The sequence below is a fragment of the Scylla paramamosain genome, chromosome 21 (assembly GCF_035594125.1).
Source record: "Scylla paramamosain isolate STU-SP2022 chromosome 21, ASM3559412v1, whole genome shotgun sequence".
In the NCBI taxonomy this organism is placed as follows: Eukaryota; Metazoa; Arthropoda; class Malacostraca; order Decapoda; family Portunidae; genus Scylla; species Scylla paramamosain.
In genome coordinates this window covers 2281930-2297765 of record NC_087171.1, presented here as the reverse complement: position 1 = coordinate 2297765, position 15836 = coordinate 2281930, and the positions used below count along the sequence as shown (strand labels likewise).

Sequence of the window (15836 nt, the reverse complement as noted above, 5' to 3'; positions counted from 1 at the left end):
GTTGTACTTTCCTTTACCCAAATTATTCACCAGAATGTTGTCACTTAGCTTCATTTCAGTAATTTCAATCACATCTGGAGCATACTCTCTTAAATAGTCATTTAGTTCAACCTGTGCTGAAAGTAACCCATTCACAATAGTGTAAGCAATCTTCAATTTCTCACTCCACTCTCTTTTTTTTCCAATCATCCACTTTATCAACCTCATGTCCATGACTTTCCAGTAGAACTTTATCTTTTCCTCCTCTGTTCTGGCTTAGTTTTCTTTTCTTAGCCTGCTTCCACAATTTGCTCATTTTCCCTCTCTTCTCATTCATGTCTCTCTGCATCCAGATGTTTTATCTGTCCTTTCTTCCTAATCCCCATGCCCCACTTAGTACCTCTTCTGCTACTGTTTATGATTTAAATTTAATCCCCATTGGTTGGCTCTTTACTTCAGTATACTTCCCCAATCTTGTTACTTCCTCATCTACACCTGCCAATCATTCTCATGTTCAGTCACAACTTTTACTAGATCCACTGCAATGCTCCTTTTTTTTTTTTTTATTCTCATGTTTAGCTACTATTTTTTCCTCCTTGATCCCAAAAGCAGTTATGCATTTTTCTTCTCAACAGTCTTCCTAACCAAATCTTCCCTTTCTTTAATAACTTTAACTGCTGCCTTTTTTACAAATTCTTCCTTATCTTTCAACTGATTGTTCATTATCTTCTGTAAATTAGCAGTTTCTTCATCTTTTTTCTTTCTCCACACAGTATAACTATTAACTTTTCTTGATTGATTCCCACCTTTACCTTGCAGCTTTCTAGATTTTTGCTCATTTCCTCAAATTTATAATTCAACTTCCTATTCTCATCCTTTCTCTCATTTTTCGGAACTTCACATTTGTCTTTCCATGCTTTGTTTTCCGTCTCTAAATAGTCACATCTCTTTTTCAATTCATTAATCCAGCTGGACAAACCTTTTAACAATTCTTCTATAAGGCCAGTCCTTTCACTTGTATCTGTGAAGCCTTCATAGTCATTAGTTTCTTCTCTTGTAGTATTTGTGGGTGTGAATTAATGTTTTAATGTTTTAATGTGTGTGTGTGTGTGTGTGTGTATGTGTGTGTGTGTGTGTGTGTGTGTGTGTGTGTGTGTTTGTGTGTGTGTGTGTGTGTGTGTGTGTGTGTTTGTGTGTGTCTGGAATGTACTCATTAATTATGTTAAATGGTATAGAACTACTACATGTTATGCATGCTTTGTTTACAAACAAGGAAATAGTTATTTATTGTATAATGTACTCAATGATTTTGTTGATTAGTAACAAAATACTAGATGTTATGTTATGTGTACTCTGTGAACAGGCAAGGAAGTGGTTATTCACAAAACTTTCCACAACTACACTGTGCGAGCCAAGCAGGGTGGCAGCCAGGGCACTAAGGACAGTCAGAGTGGTACTGCTCATCCCAAGTCAAGTGGAGCATCTATGAGACGATACAATGAGCAGTCTCAGCGACAGGTGAGATTTTTGTAGCTTTTAGGACAGTAAAGAATATTTTTTTGTATCTTTTAGTTTTTATATTTTTCATGATTGGATATTGATTATTACTATCATTATTATTGCTATCTTAACCAGGTGAGGACAGAAGCTTCTTAGTGAACTGAGCTACATACTCAAACTTTTTTTGTAGTATATTACCAGAGATCAACACTTGTTTGCTACATCATTAACAAATCTGTATTTTTGAGTAACAGTAATGTGTCTCATTACCTTTTTCTTATGGAGTTTGATTAGGCATGTTGGAAACACAGAGACATGGTTTTGAAGAATAATAGAAGGGATACCATTAGGTCCTCAAGCCTGCCCAGGGTTAAGGCCAGTGTGGGCATGGAAAACATCATTGTGAAGGATCTTAATGGGAGGCATGAAATATTCAGAGGGTGGAGGAGAGGAAGGAACCAGCCTTGAATCATCCAAAGCAGAGTTTTTAGTAAAGGTTTGAGTAAAGAGTTCAGCTTTAAAGATGAGATGGCAGTGGTGCCATCAGATTGAAATAAAGGAGTGATAGATGAAGAAAAGTTGTTGGAGATATTTTTGGCCAGGTGCCAGAAATCATGAATAAAGTTGGATCTTAAAAGATTTTAACATTTTCTAATGATGAATGAGTTTTTGGCTAGTTGGAAAAGTCTTGGCATGATGTTGGGTAGAAATATAAAGTGCATGAAGTTCAGATGATGAAGGCTCAACTACTTGTGGGCCACCTCTCTACCATAGCTTGAGTTAAAGTAAGGCTTGGAATGTTTAGGGTGAGTGAAAGAGTAAGGAATGTATGCCTCCATGCCAGACACTATCACCTTTGTTATGCACTCAGTACACAGAGACAGGTCTCTGACATGGAAGCAGTAGTTATTCCAAGGAAAATCAGAATAATATCTCCTCAGTCTCCCCACCAAAAAAAAAATTAACAAAAGGCAGAACATCAGAGACACCTCCACCTTGGGGATCTTGAGGAAGAATTGGAGTGATACAGCAAGGTACAGATATGAGGTTATGATCCAAAGGGCCCAACAGAGAAGACAGAGTGACAGCATAAGCAGAAGTACAAGAGATTAGGAAAAGGTCAAGAATATGTATCTTCAAGACAGTCAGGAATACAAGTAGGGTGTTGCACTAATGGGGGAATTTCAAGACTGTCTGTCCTCTGTATGCAGGTAGATAGGGTAGGTTGTGGAACATCTCTAATGGTCTTTCAACAATTTAAAATTTCTCTATATTAGTAAATTTCCCGAGTATAAAACTATGATGTGTTTTATGAGACATCTTTTACATATAATCCTGTTCATGAATTAAGTATGAAAATATTTAATTTTTTATTATGGTACATCACATGTGGGTGGTGATGGGTTGCAAAGTGATGTGATGATGGCAAGGTACAGCTACTGAGAGGTTGTGGGAGGCTTCTGCACTGTCTCCAGGTCAGTAACCTCTCTTTTAAAGCTCTCAGAGTCCTCATAAGACACTACAGAGGCTGTACTGTATCATCATCTGCTTCTGTCATTCTTATAATTTCTGGGTCATCTGCTGCTGCTTCTTCCTCCCTCTGCTGATCAGTCTTGGCACAACAGTATAATCCAAAATAAATATATAATGCACATGCAAAAACAATAAATAAATAAAAAATACAACTCTGTACATATTAAATAACCATGTTCAGTATGTATCTGTCAGTGCTGATGAAGACTATAGCATAGCCTTAACTTTACATACTGGTGAACACCATTTAATGCTAATATTTTCATCTTGGATTACCAGTACTGTACAGTAATTAATGATCATTGAAAACCATGCCGAGCTATTGTTTACACACACAGCTGATGAGTGCTCACTGTTGATATTGTAACGAGTAGACTACTTTTTACTCCGTAAATAGTTAATTAATAGTCAGGAAGTTAACTGGGGATGTTACCAGTAGCTTTATATAGTGTAGGGAGTAGGGAAACGTAAGCGTGTGAGGTGAGATGAGGTCCAAGCCTGCTGATGCCATGCAGTCAGAATGGTTGACTGCATAACCTCTCACAGCTTCAGCCTGCCTGCTGGACTGTCTATTAATTTGTATTCATCATGTGCACTGCTGTTTGTTGCCATCTTAGTGAAAATACACCCAGCATGTCTTTCCTTCTTGTCACTTTCCATCAATGTAACAATATCACCTCATCAACTTTGTATATTTTATATCCCTGACTAAATCACTTCTTGTTAACTTTAGATACTTGACACTATTAAATGCTAATATACTCACCTTGGGTTGCCAGTACACTACAGTAACAATCACTGAAAAATAATAATAATAATAATAACCACACCGAGCCATTGTTTACACAGCTGATTAACACCTACTGTATATTTTAAGTTTCTTTAGAAGTATGTAGAAATCAAATAATTGCTTTGTTAAAAAACAACTGGCTTAATGAGAACCAGATATTTTAGCTGGCAATGGTTAGTAATTCTGCTAATTTAGATTGTGGGGATTGACCATCTGCTAAAATATTTTAAATTTTTCAAAAAGACAAAATATTCTACAAATTTTGTGCGGAAGTTTTATGGCAAAATTTGCAAAAATAAACTAGTTTTGGCAGTTTTCCTTTCCCCTCCCACATTGTGTGACATCACATTTTGCAGTGCCATGTGCACACACAGGCTCTTTTTTTACGAAATGGAACACAAAAATATTTTACTACATGGTATTAACTGGCATATAGAGACATATTGTAATTCTAACCTTGAGTATATATAGCCACCAAGTGACTCAGGTAGAAGAAAGAAGGATGTGTATGTACTACCATGCTCTACCCTCATCTTACCTTGTCTGTCTCTCTTTTTCCCCTTACCTGCATACCAAGGGAAAGCCATCAAGAAGGAAGTGTGTAAACAGACATTACATGGAAAGAGCAGAGGGCCGAGATAAAGGAGAAATTAGAAGATGAACATAAAATGTCCTATCGTGCCACTGCCTCTTCCCATCACTCCACCACCACCCATACTCACACTGCCACCCCACTTGCTAACCTAAGTCACAAGAGGTCAGGCATGCCACTCCCTCACACATATACCTTGCAACAGCCATCTACCTCACAAGTGCCTTCTACACTACACTGTCAGCAGAAGCTTCATTACCATTACCTACAGAGGGTGTTTGAGTTACGAGCGAGATATGTTCCAGAAGGCTGCTTGTAAATCATTTTGCTTGTACCTGTTTCATCCACATACCCAGAAGTTTCTCCATTTCTTCTATCAACTTCCCCCCTTCTTTTAGTTATTATTGTTACTGCATAGGCACAGCACTTTTAACATGTTCTTTAATTCACTCCCTGTTCTTGTAGATTGTACAAATAGTTGAATTACTCATGTTAAACAAGCGTGCTACATTCATAGTTTTCACCACTCTCTTTGTTTCCATTGAGATAGCTTGCTGCTTTTTCACACTTTTACCACTACTACTGCTTGCTTTATGCTTGCCATTACCCATGATGGATAAAGATGGGCTAGATTTTTCACAAAAAACTGGAAGAGCATAACAGAGCTTGTCCCATCCACTAGCAGGTGTACAAGGGAATGGGGCTTGTGTCCTGGGGCAGTGGGCGGTCTTTCACTATGGTGCTACGCAGCATGAGTAATGGCGAAGCAGCGTACTAGGTAAATATGGCATCTAGCACCAAATTGGAACTTTTGGTTAGCAAAGGTAACAATATTGAGAGCATGATTTCATTTTTTGAGTAGACTGCTTGTGTCTCAGAACGTTCATAACTCGTTATCTCAAAACTTGGACACCCTCTGTATTTGTTCCCATAAGAAACATTACATGGAGGTAGGAGAGAGGTAAATAGAGCAAGTTGAAACTGAGAAGGAATTAGACTTCAGCAAGGAGTATGAGCCAGGAGGACATTAGTGTATTTGGTAATATTTGAACAAATATTACCATACAAAAGGAAACCGAGTACCAGTTAGACTCTAAATTGCTATGTGAATACCATATGTATCACTCTACAATGACTCCATAAATAATGTAGAGTTGCAAGAGTGAAGTTGGCTTGTAAAGAAGAAAACTCATTAGAATGAAAAGGAAAGGAGTTATCTGTTTTTTCTTCTGTGTGATATAACTCCACAACTACTTCACCAGCACTGATGGAACTCTGCATTTTTTGTTATTTTTCTTTCTTTCTTTCTTTATTTTTTTTATCAAAGAAACATATCTGCATACATTACTGGTATGTTTTAAACAAAAAAAAAAATGAAAAATGAAACAAAAAAAATCTTCAAATTTGGCTAACATGATGTCTTTGGAATGATATAAAGTTTGTTTTGTTATTTTCAACAATATTTTATTCAAGATAACATTACATCAACTTTTGTGGTTTTCAAAAATTGAAAAATTGCTATTTTTCCATCTATTTATAGACCAAATAATATGAAATTTGGCGGGTATCTCTTCATTAGTACACATAGCATACTAAAATATTATAGGAATCTGTTAAGAAATAGCCAATTTTTTTATTTTCAGCAGATGGTTCTGCCATATAATACTAGTTGTCAGCTGAATATTTGTGATTCATCTAATCAGTGCCTCTACACAAGTTGCAGCAGTTTAAAATGTTCACTTGCTGTAGTGCCATCTCATGGAAAGCAGATATTGAAAACTCAACATAGTCTTTTTTTTTTTTCATGGAAATGTGACATGCTGTAACTGAATTTTTCTTTTGACAGCATGTCCAAGAATTAATGGAATCCTGGAAGATGCATTTTGACAAGTGTAACTTGATATTCTACCATGCCAAGCACCACAACAGGGCCACACTTTTTGGTGGGAAAAAGCCAATTCTCTTGAAGAATGATGAAAGACTCAGAAGGATTCCTTTCTCAACAAGGAGAGCAAAATTTTCAGAAGTAAAGAGAATTTTTGGTCTTTTGTCAGAGGTTGTTGTTCATGGTGAGTATTTCATCATCTTGACACTGCTTTGCTTTGTGTGTGATTATGTTCCTCTTGAAAACATATTTGTTCATGAGTTTTTATTTTAATCAACTAATTAATTGATTAATTTCTGCAGTTACTTATCTGTTTGTTTATGTATTTATTTAATACATAATCCAGATTTTGGAAAATGATACTTGATATGTTGCAATGTATTGTGATTTGCTGCTAGACCCTTGCACTTGAAAGTATTTCATATAACAGGTAAAGAAGAGGAGTTCAATAATATGGTAAGAGAATCAAAACTTGGAGAAAAGCAACCAACCCCAAAGAAGAAAAAAGAAAGGAAACCAAATAATGCAAGAAATGCAGAAAGAAAATTGAAAACTGAAAAAAATGCTTTGGATCTTGCTGGTGAGGACTCAAGCTCTGAATCAGCATCAGGCAGCAGTGAGGAGATGGAGCTGGTCACTCAGATGGGCACATTTTCTACCACTGACCTCGGGGGATGCCACTGTTCTGTGAAATCCAAGCCAAGCCCAGGCGCCAGAAAAGGAAATGAAAGCAAATTAAAAAAACATGCATCTAGCAAGAGTAAAGAAGTAAAAAAAGGTATGTAAAATTGGAAGACATACAGTAAAATCCCTCTCATCTGGCATTCGAGTATCCGGCAGCTTCAAGTATCCGGCACATTTTTCCCTGAGCCTTAAAATCAATAAAAAATCAATGTGTACTCATAAAATCGATTAAAATTCCCGCGCGAGGCATACTTTGTCCCCTCGCCACCAGAGCGCACTGCTTCACGCCACCCGCGGCCCACTGCACTGTGTTTATTCAGTGACTCAGTCCCACGTGTGCACTGTTTATCACTTGACGCCTTCATCATGCCTAAAGTTGTAGAAAAGAGGAAGCATGTTGTGCTTACACTTAAGCAGCTGATCAGATCAGCTGCTGATTAAGATCAGCTGATCTTTGTTATGGTAAGATGCATGAGTGTAGGGTGGTGATTGTGGACATAATTTCACTTCTATTCAAGTAACCGGCAATATTCAAGTATCCGGCATGTCGGCTGTCCCGTTGATGCCGGATAAGAGGGATTTTACTGTAGTACTAAAAATCTTGTTTCATACATATTTAATAGGAAATGAAAGCAAATTAAAAAAAACATGCATCTATCAAGAGTAAAGAAGTAAAAAAAAATATGTAAAATTGGAAGACATAGTACTAAAATCTTGTTTCATACATATTTAATACTGACTTTCCACTTGTATATTTAATGGGAGCTAAAAAGCTCCCTGGAAAATTTAACTTTATGCCTTTTGCCCATGTCCTTTTAATCATCTTTTGTTACAAATGAGAAGTACAAGTTCTCTAAAACAAGCTCATAGTGGAGTAGTGTTTAGTATGGTTGAACTGCATGTGGTCCATTTTCAGAAGCACTTTGGTCTCTCACTATGACTATTTTTGTAGGCCATGGAGATGATTAGCCAAGTTCTTAAGAGTCTTCTGTAGATAATGTAGAAATCTTGTTAATCTGTCACTGGAACCATAAAAACACCCCCTGAAACCAGCGTAACTTTAAGTAGAACTTTTTTTAAGTAGTCAGTGTGCTGGCAGAAGTGTCTCAGAATGTGGTCATATAATATATGTGATGAGGAAATGTGAGATGAAAAATGAGTTCATCATCATCATCGTTGCTAATATGAAAGGCTTTGATACCAATACATATGACAGCTGGCCTGTTGCATTATCTCAGCCTCCCTGCAGTTGCTTTTGGATAATTTTATCCTGGTTATATGCAATCAGTGTCAAACAACTTTTAGAATTCCTGCTGACATGAATGTCACATTGCACAAACTGGCATCTTGCTCCTCAGTCTAAAAAAAATTGGATGGGAGAAAGTAACTACATGGCAACTTACATTAACTCCTCACATATTTTTCAAAGCATAGAATAACAGATTTGTTGTTTGACATGTTGACATAAGGAAGAGTTATATTTTGTGACTGCTCCTGGGTTTGGTTAACAAAACAGTTGTCTTTTGTTTAAACATAGTTTTCTACTGAGTTGATATGTGATGCTTGGAAAATATACAGACCATGATCACATACTACGAGTGTTAGAGCTTCACTAGAATGGTGAAACAAATGGAAAAATAAGTCATATAACTGATGCCAATGAAAAGACTGTGAATGCATTGGTGAAGAAATAGCATGATGGATGCAAGGATGAACCTCACCACAAACATTGTGGTGGACTTTCCCAAAATGTTTGAGACCTTACATGTTATCAAGAGACAGATAAAGGTATATCCTCAGCATACAACAAAATAATTGAAAAACAAACATTTTTGGGTGGTCCACCACCATGTTTGTGGTGAGGCACATACTCGCTTCCCTCATCATGCCATTTCTTCACTAATACACTAAGTCTTTTCATTGGCATCAAGTATATAGCTATCTTTCTATTTGTTTCACCATTCTAATGAAATTTAACTCTCATACTATGTAAATATGGCCTGTATATTTTATGAGCATTACAGAGCAACTCAGCAGAACCGTGTTTAAAACAAGCATAACCATTTTGTTAGCTGAAGCCAGGAGTAGTCACAAAAGATAACTCTTCCTTATGTCAATGTATCAAACACTGAATATGTTATTCTAGGCTTTGAAAAAACATATGAGGAGCAAACCTAAGTTGCCATACAGTTATTCTATCCCAGTCAATTTTTTTTTAGATTTTTTTCTTTTCAGCCACTTTCCACCATCCTCAACATTCTCAAATGTTCTACTGTACCTCTTCTTATCAGGAGACTAAGACACTCATTTCCTTTCCTCTCCCCTGCAATGTCAGATTTGTTAATCAGTTGTGCACCATGCATCTATTTGTTAATCATTATTTCTGCCCACTTTAACCAGCAAACTTTGACCTCCTCCACTAACCAGATTTTGTTATGAACATATATTATAACACTTGTCTCAGTTATAAGTGCAATTCAGAAGTCCCTTTGTTGTCATTGTAAGCAGCAATTCCCAGAAGTTCCATTCATTATAGCAGCACTTACATTATCTCCACCACAAATACTAACATCCCCAAATAAAAGTATTTTCCAAGACATTCAAAGGATTTCTTAATGAGGTCAGTCTATTTTTGTCTATGGCTCCCCCACCTTTCTTATAAACTTAATACTCAAATATTGAAGCAGGAAGGATTCATGAAGCACAGATGAGTTACAGAGTTAGAAAAGAAGCAAAGAAAAGTTAAGAAAAAGACAGAAATGGGAGTGTTTGAAATGAATATCATACAAACCATGAGGCAAGATTAAGGAAGTGGTAGTTGCAGAAAAAAAAGGTGGTTGCAAACAATTGCAGTCTGATATAGTTTAATAAAGTGTGAACCAACAAATATTACTAGAAATTGAAGGGCAAACCAAGAAAGGAATAGAGAAACTTAAATATTTAGGAGAGTAGTCATCATTCATGTTTTCAGATTATTCATTTATTCATTTTCTGTAGGTATGTGAGTTTGTGCATACTCTTTTAATCTTTATCAGAAAAAAAGTGTATTGCAAGTAGATAGGAAAGGATTGCTGATGGTTATGTGGATGTGGCTGATGGTATGTGGATTTGAATCTAAGGTAGCATGTGTAGTCTCCATTCAACAAGGATGTAGACTGATAATCAAATGGTGTTTTCAGATTTATAGGAGAGATTGAGATGTAATAGGACAAAATGGAGGATAGAATTAAATAAAGAGTAAAGTAAAAAATATGCAAGGATGGAAGGAGGCAGAAGGTGAATGTAGGTTAAGTTAATGTTAAGTTACTTTAGAAGCTTGGCTGTTTCAAATATCTGAGGTTGTTGTTATGAATAGAAAGATATATGTAGAACCAAACAAAGTAAGGAATAAATTAAACTTGAAAGGTATGGAGAAAAATTAAGTGTTTAGTCATACATCACTTGGGATGAATGAAATGATAAGGTTGTATGAAGGTGTAGTAGTGGTGATGACACTGTATAAGAATGAAACATAGACTAAGAGAATTAGAGAGAAGAGATGAAATATATTGGATAAAATGTATTTAACATAAAAGGTATCCCACAAGTTGTGCCAGATACTCGAGAATATATGTACATATATGTTGTTGTCAGTGAAACATGTTCTATTAAGTGAGGACAGGAATTTCTCTTCTCAGTCAGGGATAACAAGTAGCATTGGTGGCTGCAGCTGTGTGGTGGCCAACCTGTCCTTGTAGCACAACACAGCTTTTACCATGAAACAAAACAAAGTGACACATGTTTATCAAATATTTTTTACATAGAACAGCACATACATTCATATCCCAGAATATATGGCACAACTCATTGGACACCATTTATGTTAATTTGTATTTTGATTAATAAAAAAAAAAAATAATAATAATAAAATAAAAAATAAATAAATAAATCAGGGGACACTGACTTTTGAGAGTATATACTAGTTTACAGTGTTATTATCCTTCCCATAAAATGTTAAGTTTAACATTACTATCTTAGGGTAACCAAATATCAGTTGGCAGTGTTAAATCTCATAGCTTTAACAGAGCCTGCATTGCTTTTTATGTACACCTGTGATGTGTACACACATTTACCTAGTTGTAATTTACAGGGCCTGAGCTATGCTTGTGTGTTCCCATCTCCATATCTACACTTATCCAGTTTTTCCTTGACGTTGTGCACACTTATTGCCAATGCTACATCCTCACTAAGCTTGTTCCAAACTTCTATATTTTTCTGTGGGAAACTATATTTCTCAATGTTACTCATGCATCTTTCTTTTCTTATTTTTTTGCTGTGTCCTTGTGTGTATCTGGTATTTCCTACTTCTCTTAGTAGCAAACCTCATGGGAAAGCGTACTTCAGCAGAAAAGTGATTTACCGAAGTAAAATTGATGAAGTACACGAGACTTACCGTAGGTCAGTTGAAATGTGCTTCTAATTTTACAAAGCAAATCACGTCTGCTGAAGGGAGCTTTCACATGCTCTCCACTCCCACCCATAATAGTATGGAGTGACGTGAAATGAATAACATTTACCACGGTATTGATAGAGCAAATTTTCATCATGTGGATTGTCGTACCCTTTAAAGCCTGCCAGCACGGGGTGATGTAGCGTGTATCATGTGAAAGCTCCCTTCAGCAGACATGATTTGCTTCGTAAAATTAGAAGCACATTTCAACTGACCTACGGTAAGTCTCGTGTACTTCATCAATTTTTCATTATCTATTTCTTCCACTCTATTCACAATTTAAAAATTAGTATTAAGTCTCCCATTTCTCTTTGTTCCAGTGCTGGCAGATTAATTTCCTTTAACCTTTTTTCATATGTTAATCCTTCTAGTTCTGGAACCATCTTTGTATCTTTTATAGTTTTTTTTTTTTTTTTTTTTTACATCTTTCTTCTTGTGGGGAGACCACACTGATTCAGCATATTCCAATGTTGGTCTAATCATAGTGGTAATTATCTTTCTCATCATATCTTCATCCATGTAGTGAAATGCTGTTCCAGTATTTCTCACCATTCTATATGCATCTCTGAATATCTTTTCTACATGCTTCTCTGTATTATCCCTCCCAGATCTTTCTCTTCTTGTACTTTTAGCATTTCTTTATTTCCCATTTTATATGTCCATTTTGGTCTCTTCACTTTTTTCCCATTTCCATTACATAACATTTTTTCACATTAAATTCCATTTCCCATCTCTTACTCCAGTCCCAGATTTTTATTCATATCCTCTTGTAGAATTTTTGCAGTCATTATTGTTTCTTATATGTCTCATTTAACTCTTTACTCCTTCAGGTATGTCTTTTATGTAGATCAGGAAAAATATTGATGCCAGCACTGAGCCTTGTGGTACTCCACTATCTACTTTTCTCCATTTTGATTTTACATCTTTTACTACCATTCTCATTTCTCTTTCCTTTACATAACTTTCCATCCAGTTTTTTTGTTTTTTCCTTTTAATCCTCCTTTATTTTCTAGCTTCCATAATAACCTGTTGTGGGAAACTTTGTTGAAAGCTTTTTTAGATCTAAATACACAAGTCTACCCATCCATCCCCCTCCTGTGTTATATTAGTCACTCTTGGTCTATAGTTTAGTGGTTCCTCTTTCTTTCCACTGTTATAAATTGGCACTGACTACTCTCCTCCATTCCTTAGGCACTCTTCCAGTTGATAATGAGCACTTTATTATGTCACATACTGGTTCAATTATTATTTCTTGCACTCTCTTAAAATGAAACCTGATACTCCATCTGGTCCTGTTGTTTTTCTCTCTTCCAGTTCCTCGATCATTTTATTTACTATAATTTCCCACATTTGTTTTTCTGTCTTCTCATGTTGTGGTTTTAAAATTCAGATTCTTCTGTGAAAACTCGTTGAAACTTTTTGTTTAGCAATTCACTCATGTCTTTTGGGTCTTCATATGTTTAATTTCCATCCTTCAATTCTTCTAGTTTTTTGTTTAGTATAATTTTTCAATTTATGAATCTGTAGAACAATTTAGGTTTGTCCTTGCACTTTTAAACTATATACTTTTCATATCCTTTCTCTTCCTCTCTCCTTATTTTCACATATTCATTTCTTGCTATCTTAAAGTCGTCCTTAAGGTAGGGGCACAGAGATGTGTCCCATCTTATTAATTGGATGCACACTGTGTGAAATGAATTGTGATAATGATGGTTGCAATGTCTTTATTAATATTGTTATGTAAGGCATAAGTAGCAGGGGAGTAAGAAGTGAGAAGAAGTAAGAATAAAGAAAGAAGGATGATAAGAAAGATGAAGGAGAGAGAGAGAGAGACAGGGACAAAGTGGGAAGTTGATGCATTGATGACAGTTAGGTAAGCCTGCTACTGAGTTAAGTGTAAGATTCTCCACGCAGAGCTACTTTTCTTCCCCACTTAATTTATCATATTTTTAATTGTTCTTTCATTTTGAATCCCACATATTTATTAGCTAAAGAATTGCCCTTGATGATGGCATAAACAGCATTCATTCAGGCCCCATAGTTTAGTCACCAGAATTTTCATAAGTACTTATTTTATTTATACCAGATAGCAGCCTGCTTTGGGTGCAAGTGCAGGGCAGGTGGGGTGGGGTGTGTCCCTGTTTCTCCCTGTCCCCACTGGCATAAGTCATCACCTGAGATGTAGTTCCAACCTGTGTTCTCATGCTTGAGTCAGTCACAGTCGGTAGCTTGGATGAGTCAGGTGTATCATGGTAGGCTGTGTGTTCTGAGGAGACTGGGCAAGATGTAGCCTGAAGGGTCACTTGCTTTAAGGGGTATTTGAGTAACCTACTCCAGCATTCCCCTGCTTATTATATTAGGTGTCTCTATCAACCTGCCTGTGGGTGCCTTTCCTCGCACGTCACTCTGTATATATTATGATGTGACTCCTTGTCTTATGGTGAGGCGAATACTTGGTGTTACAGTGAGAGGTGAATTACCCTCATGTTTGTTGTGTGGGCATTTGTCTATGTATATCGTGTTTGTCACATGCTGCTACTGTGATGCATTGCTCTTCATAGAATCTGCACATTGAGGATTATTGTACACTGTGTTGCAGTAAATTATCTTTCTTCCTAGGGTTGTGTCATTCCTGAAAGGAGGCAGAGCTTGTTGTCTGGGAAGTTGGATATGATATTGTACAGCAGAGGGAGATAGTATTCTACAGAAGTGGGTGGATGTTGTCTCGTAGTTTGTGAGGGCGCTACTCCGTAGAACACTGACCTTTTAAGTGTGTGTCCCATGTTGTGATTGTTCCTTCCTAGAACGTAGCTATTGATTCTTTCCCAGCTGTTGGAGTAGTTTGGCAGTTGTTGTGGTAATATTCCCTTGCCTGTGGGTGAATGAAACAGGCTGGCGACCTCATTCATGTAATCTGGCATTATGGCTGTCTGTGTAGAGGGTGCAAGAGTCAAAAAAGGACAATGTAATCCATATCAGATCCTGTACCAAGTCATGTAGGTGGTGACTTGGGGAAAGCTAGGCCAGTTTGAGGCAGCTGTAAGAGGGACAGGAATTTGTAGTTGTAACATTATGTTCTCCTTTTCAGGTAACACACACAAAACTAAAGTGTGGAACATCATTCACAGTGCTTGTAAGATGGGAAATATAGATAATTTGTCTGCAGCTCTTAAAATTCACACTTCTGGACAGCATGAAGGTAATGTGAAGACATATGCATCAGTTTTTTTCTCTCTCTCTCTCTCTCTCTCTCTCTCTCTCTCTCTCTCTCTCTCTCTCTCTCTCTCTCTCTCTCTCTCTCTCTCTCTCTCTCTCTCTCTCTCTCTCTCTCTCTCTCTCTCTCATGTTGATCATCATAATTTTGAGGAAAGCCATACCTGCCTGCTCGCTGTTTTAGTTTTGCAGCTCACCAAGTTGCTTTGTGTTTCATGTGTAATAGATTTTTTTTTTTTTCTGCCTTTCCTTTTTATTTTCTTTCATATTTACATACATTTCATGTCTTGTGTGCAAAGATTATTGTTATCATTACTATAATTATTATTCAGTTATCATAGCATAATAGAAGATTTGAATCTTAAATTAAATTGTAGGTGTATATTTATTTATGCTTTATACATAACAATTATTAAAACACCATCATTAATACATTGTTTTTTTACAGATCATAATCTTTCACAGGAAGAGTTAGAGTCCATAGCATCCACAGATGTTCCCAGTGATCTCAGCAAGATATCTTTTGGATCGAAGTCCAGAACAATGCTTCATGTAGCTGCAGAAAATGCACAGAATGATGTCATTTGGTAAATTGTTTTAAAATTGTTCAAATGCACAAGCATCAGCAGTTTGTGTTGATTTATAGGAATCCTGTTAAAGGTTTCATCCACTCAGAGATATTAAGCAAATATTACAAAATGTATATATTGGGCAATGTCTTTTATATACAGAGGAACCTTGGTTCTCAAACTTAATTTGTTACTGAATGCCATTCAAAATCCGAAATGTTTGAAAACCAAAACTGTTTTCTCCAAAGGAATCAATGTAAAATGGATTAATCTGTTCCCAGACACCAGTCTACACTGTCTTAGTGGCCATGATGGCTGCTTCACAACATCTCCAGCTCACAAATTATTTATCCAGAAAGGATGTATTTAATAGACCTAATGACACAGAACTCATTAGAAGATATTGTTTAGACTGATCTAGTGAGGGAAGCCTTACAGAGGGACACAGAGACAAGCAACCCACTTACTGCCAAAATGCAGTTGTGCAGTAATGATGGCATTGGGGGTCAACGAGAGAGTCACAGATCACAGATTATTCCTGAGTGCCGAAAGCTGTTTGTTTACATTGAGACTTTTCAACAGGATCACATTTACCTTATTTC

General features: G+C 36.5%; 1 protein-coding gene across 3 annotated transcripts in view; it reads left to right on the top strand.

Annotated features, from left to right (window-relative positions):
• LOC135110854 (tRNA endonuclease ANKZF1-like) overlaps window positions 1–15836 on the top strand; it is a 169324-nt gene that overhangs the window by 130479 nt on the left and 23009 nt on the right. For all 3 annotated transcript variants that reach the window (XM_064023462.1, XM_064023461.1, XM_064023460.1), the window contains 5 exons: window positions 1343–1497; window positions 6241–6463; window positions 6710–7057; window positions 14541–14651; window positions 15114–15252. In XM_064023462.1, the coding sequence (XP_063879532.1) occupies window positions 1343–1497; window positions 6241–6463; window positions 6710–7057; window positions 14541–14651; window positions 15114–15252 (976 nt within the window). The remainder of the gene's footprint in view (window positions 1–1342; window positions 1498–6240; window positions 6464–6709; window positions 7058–14540; window positions 14652–15113; window positions 15253–15836) is intronic.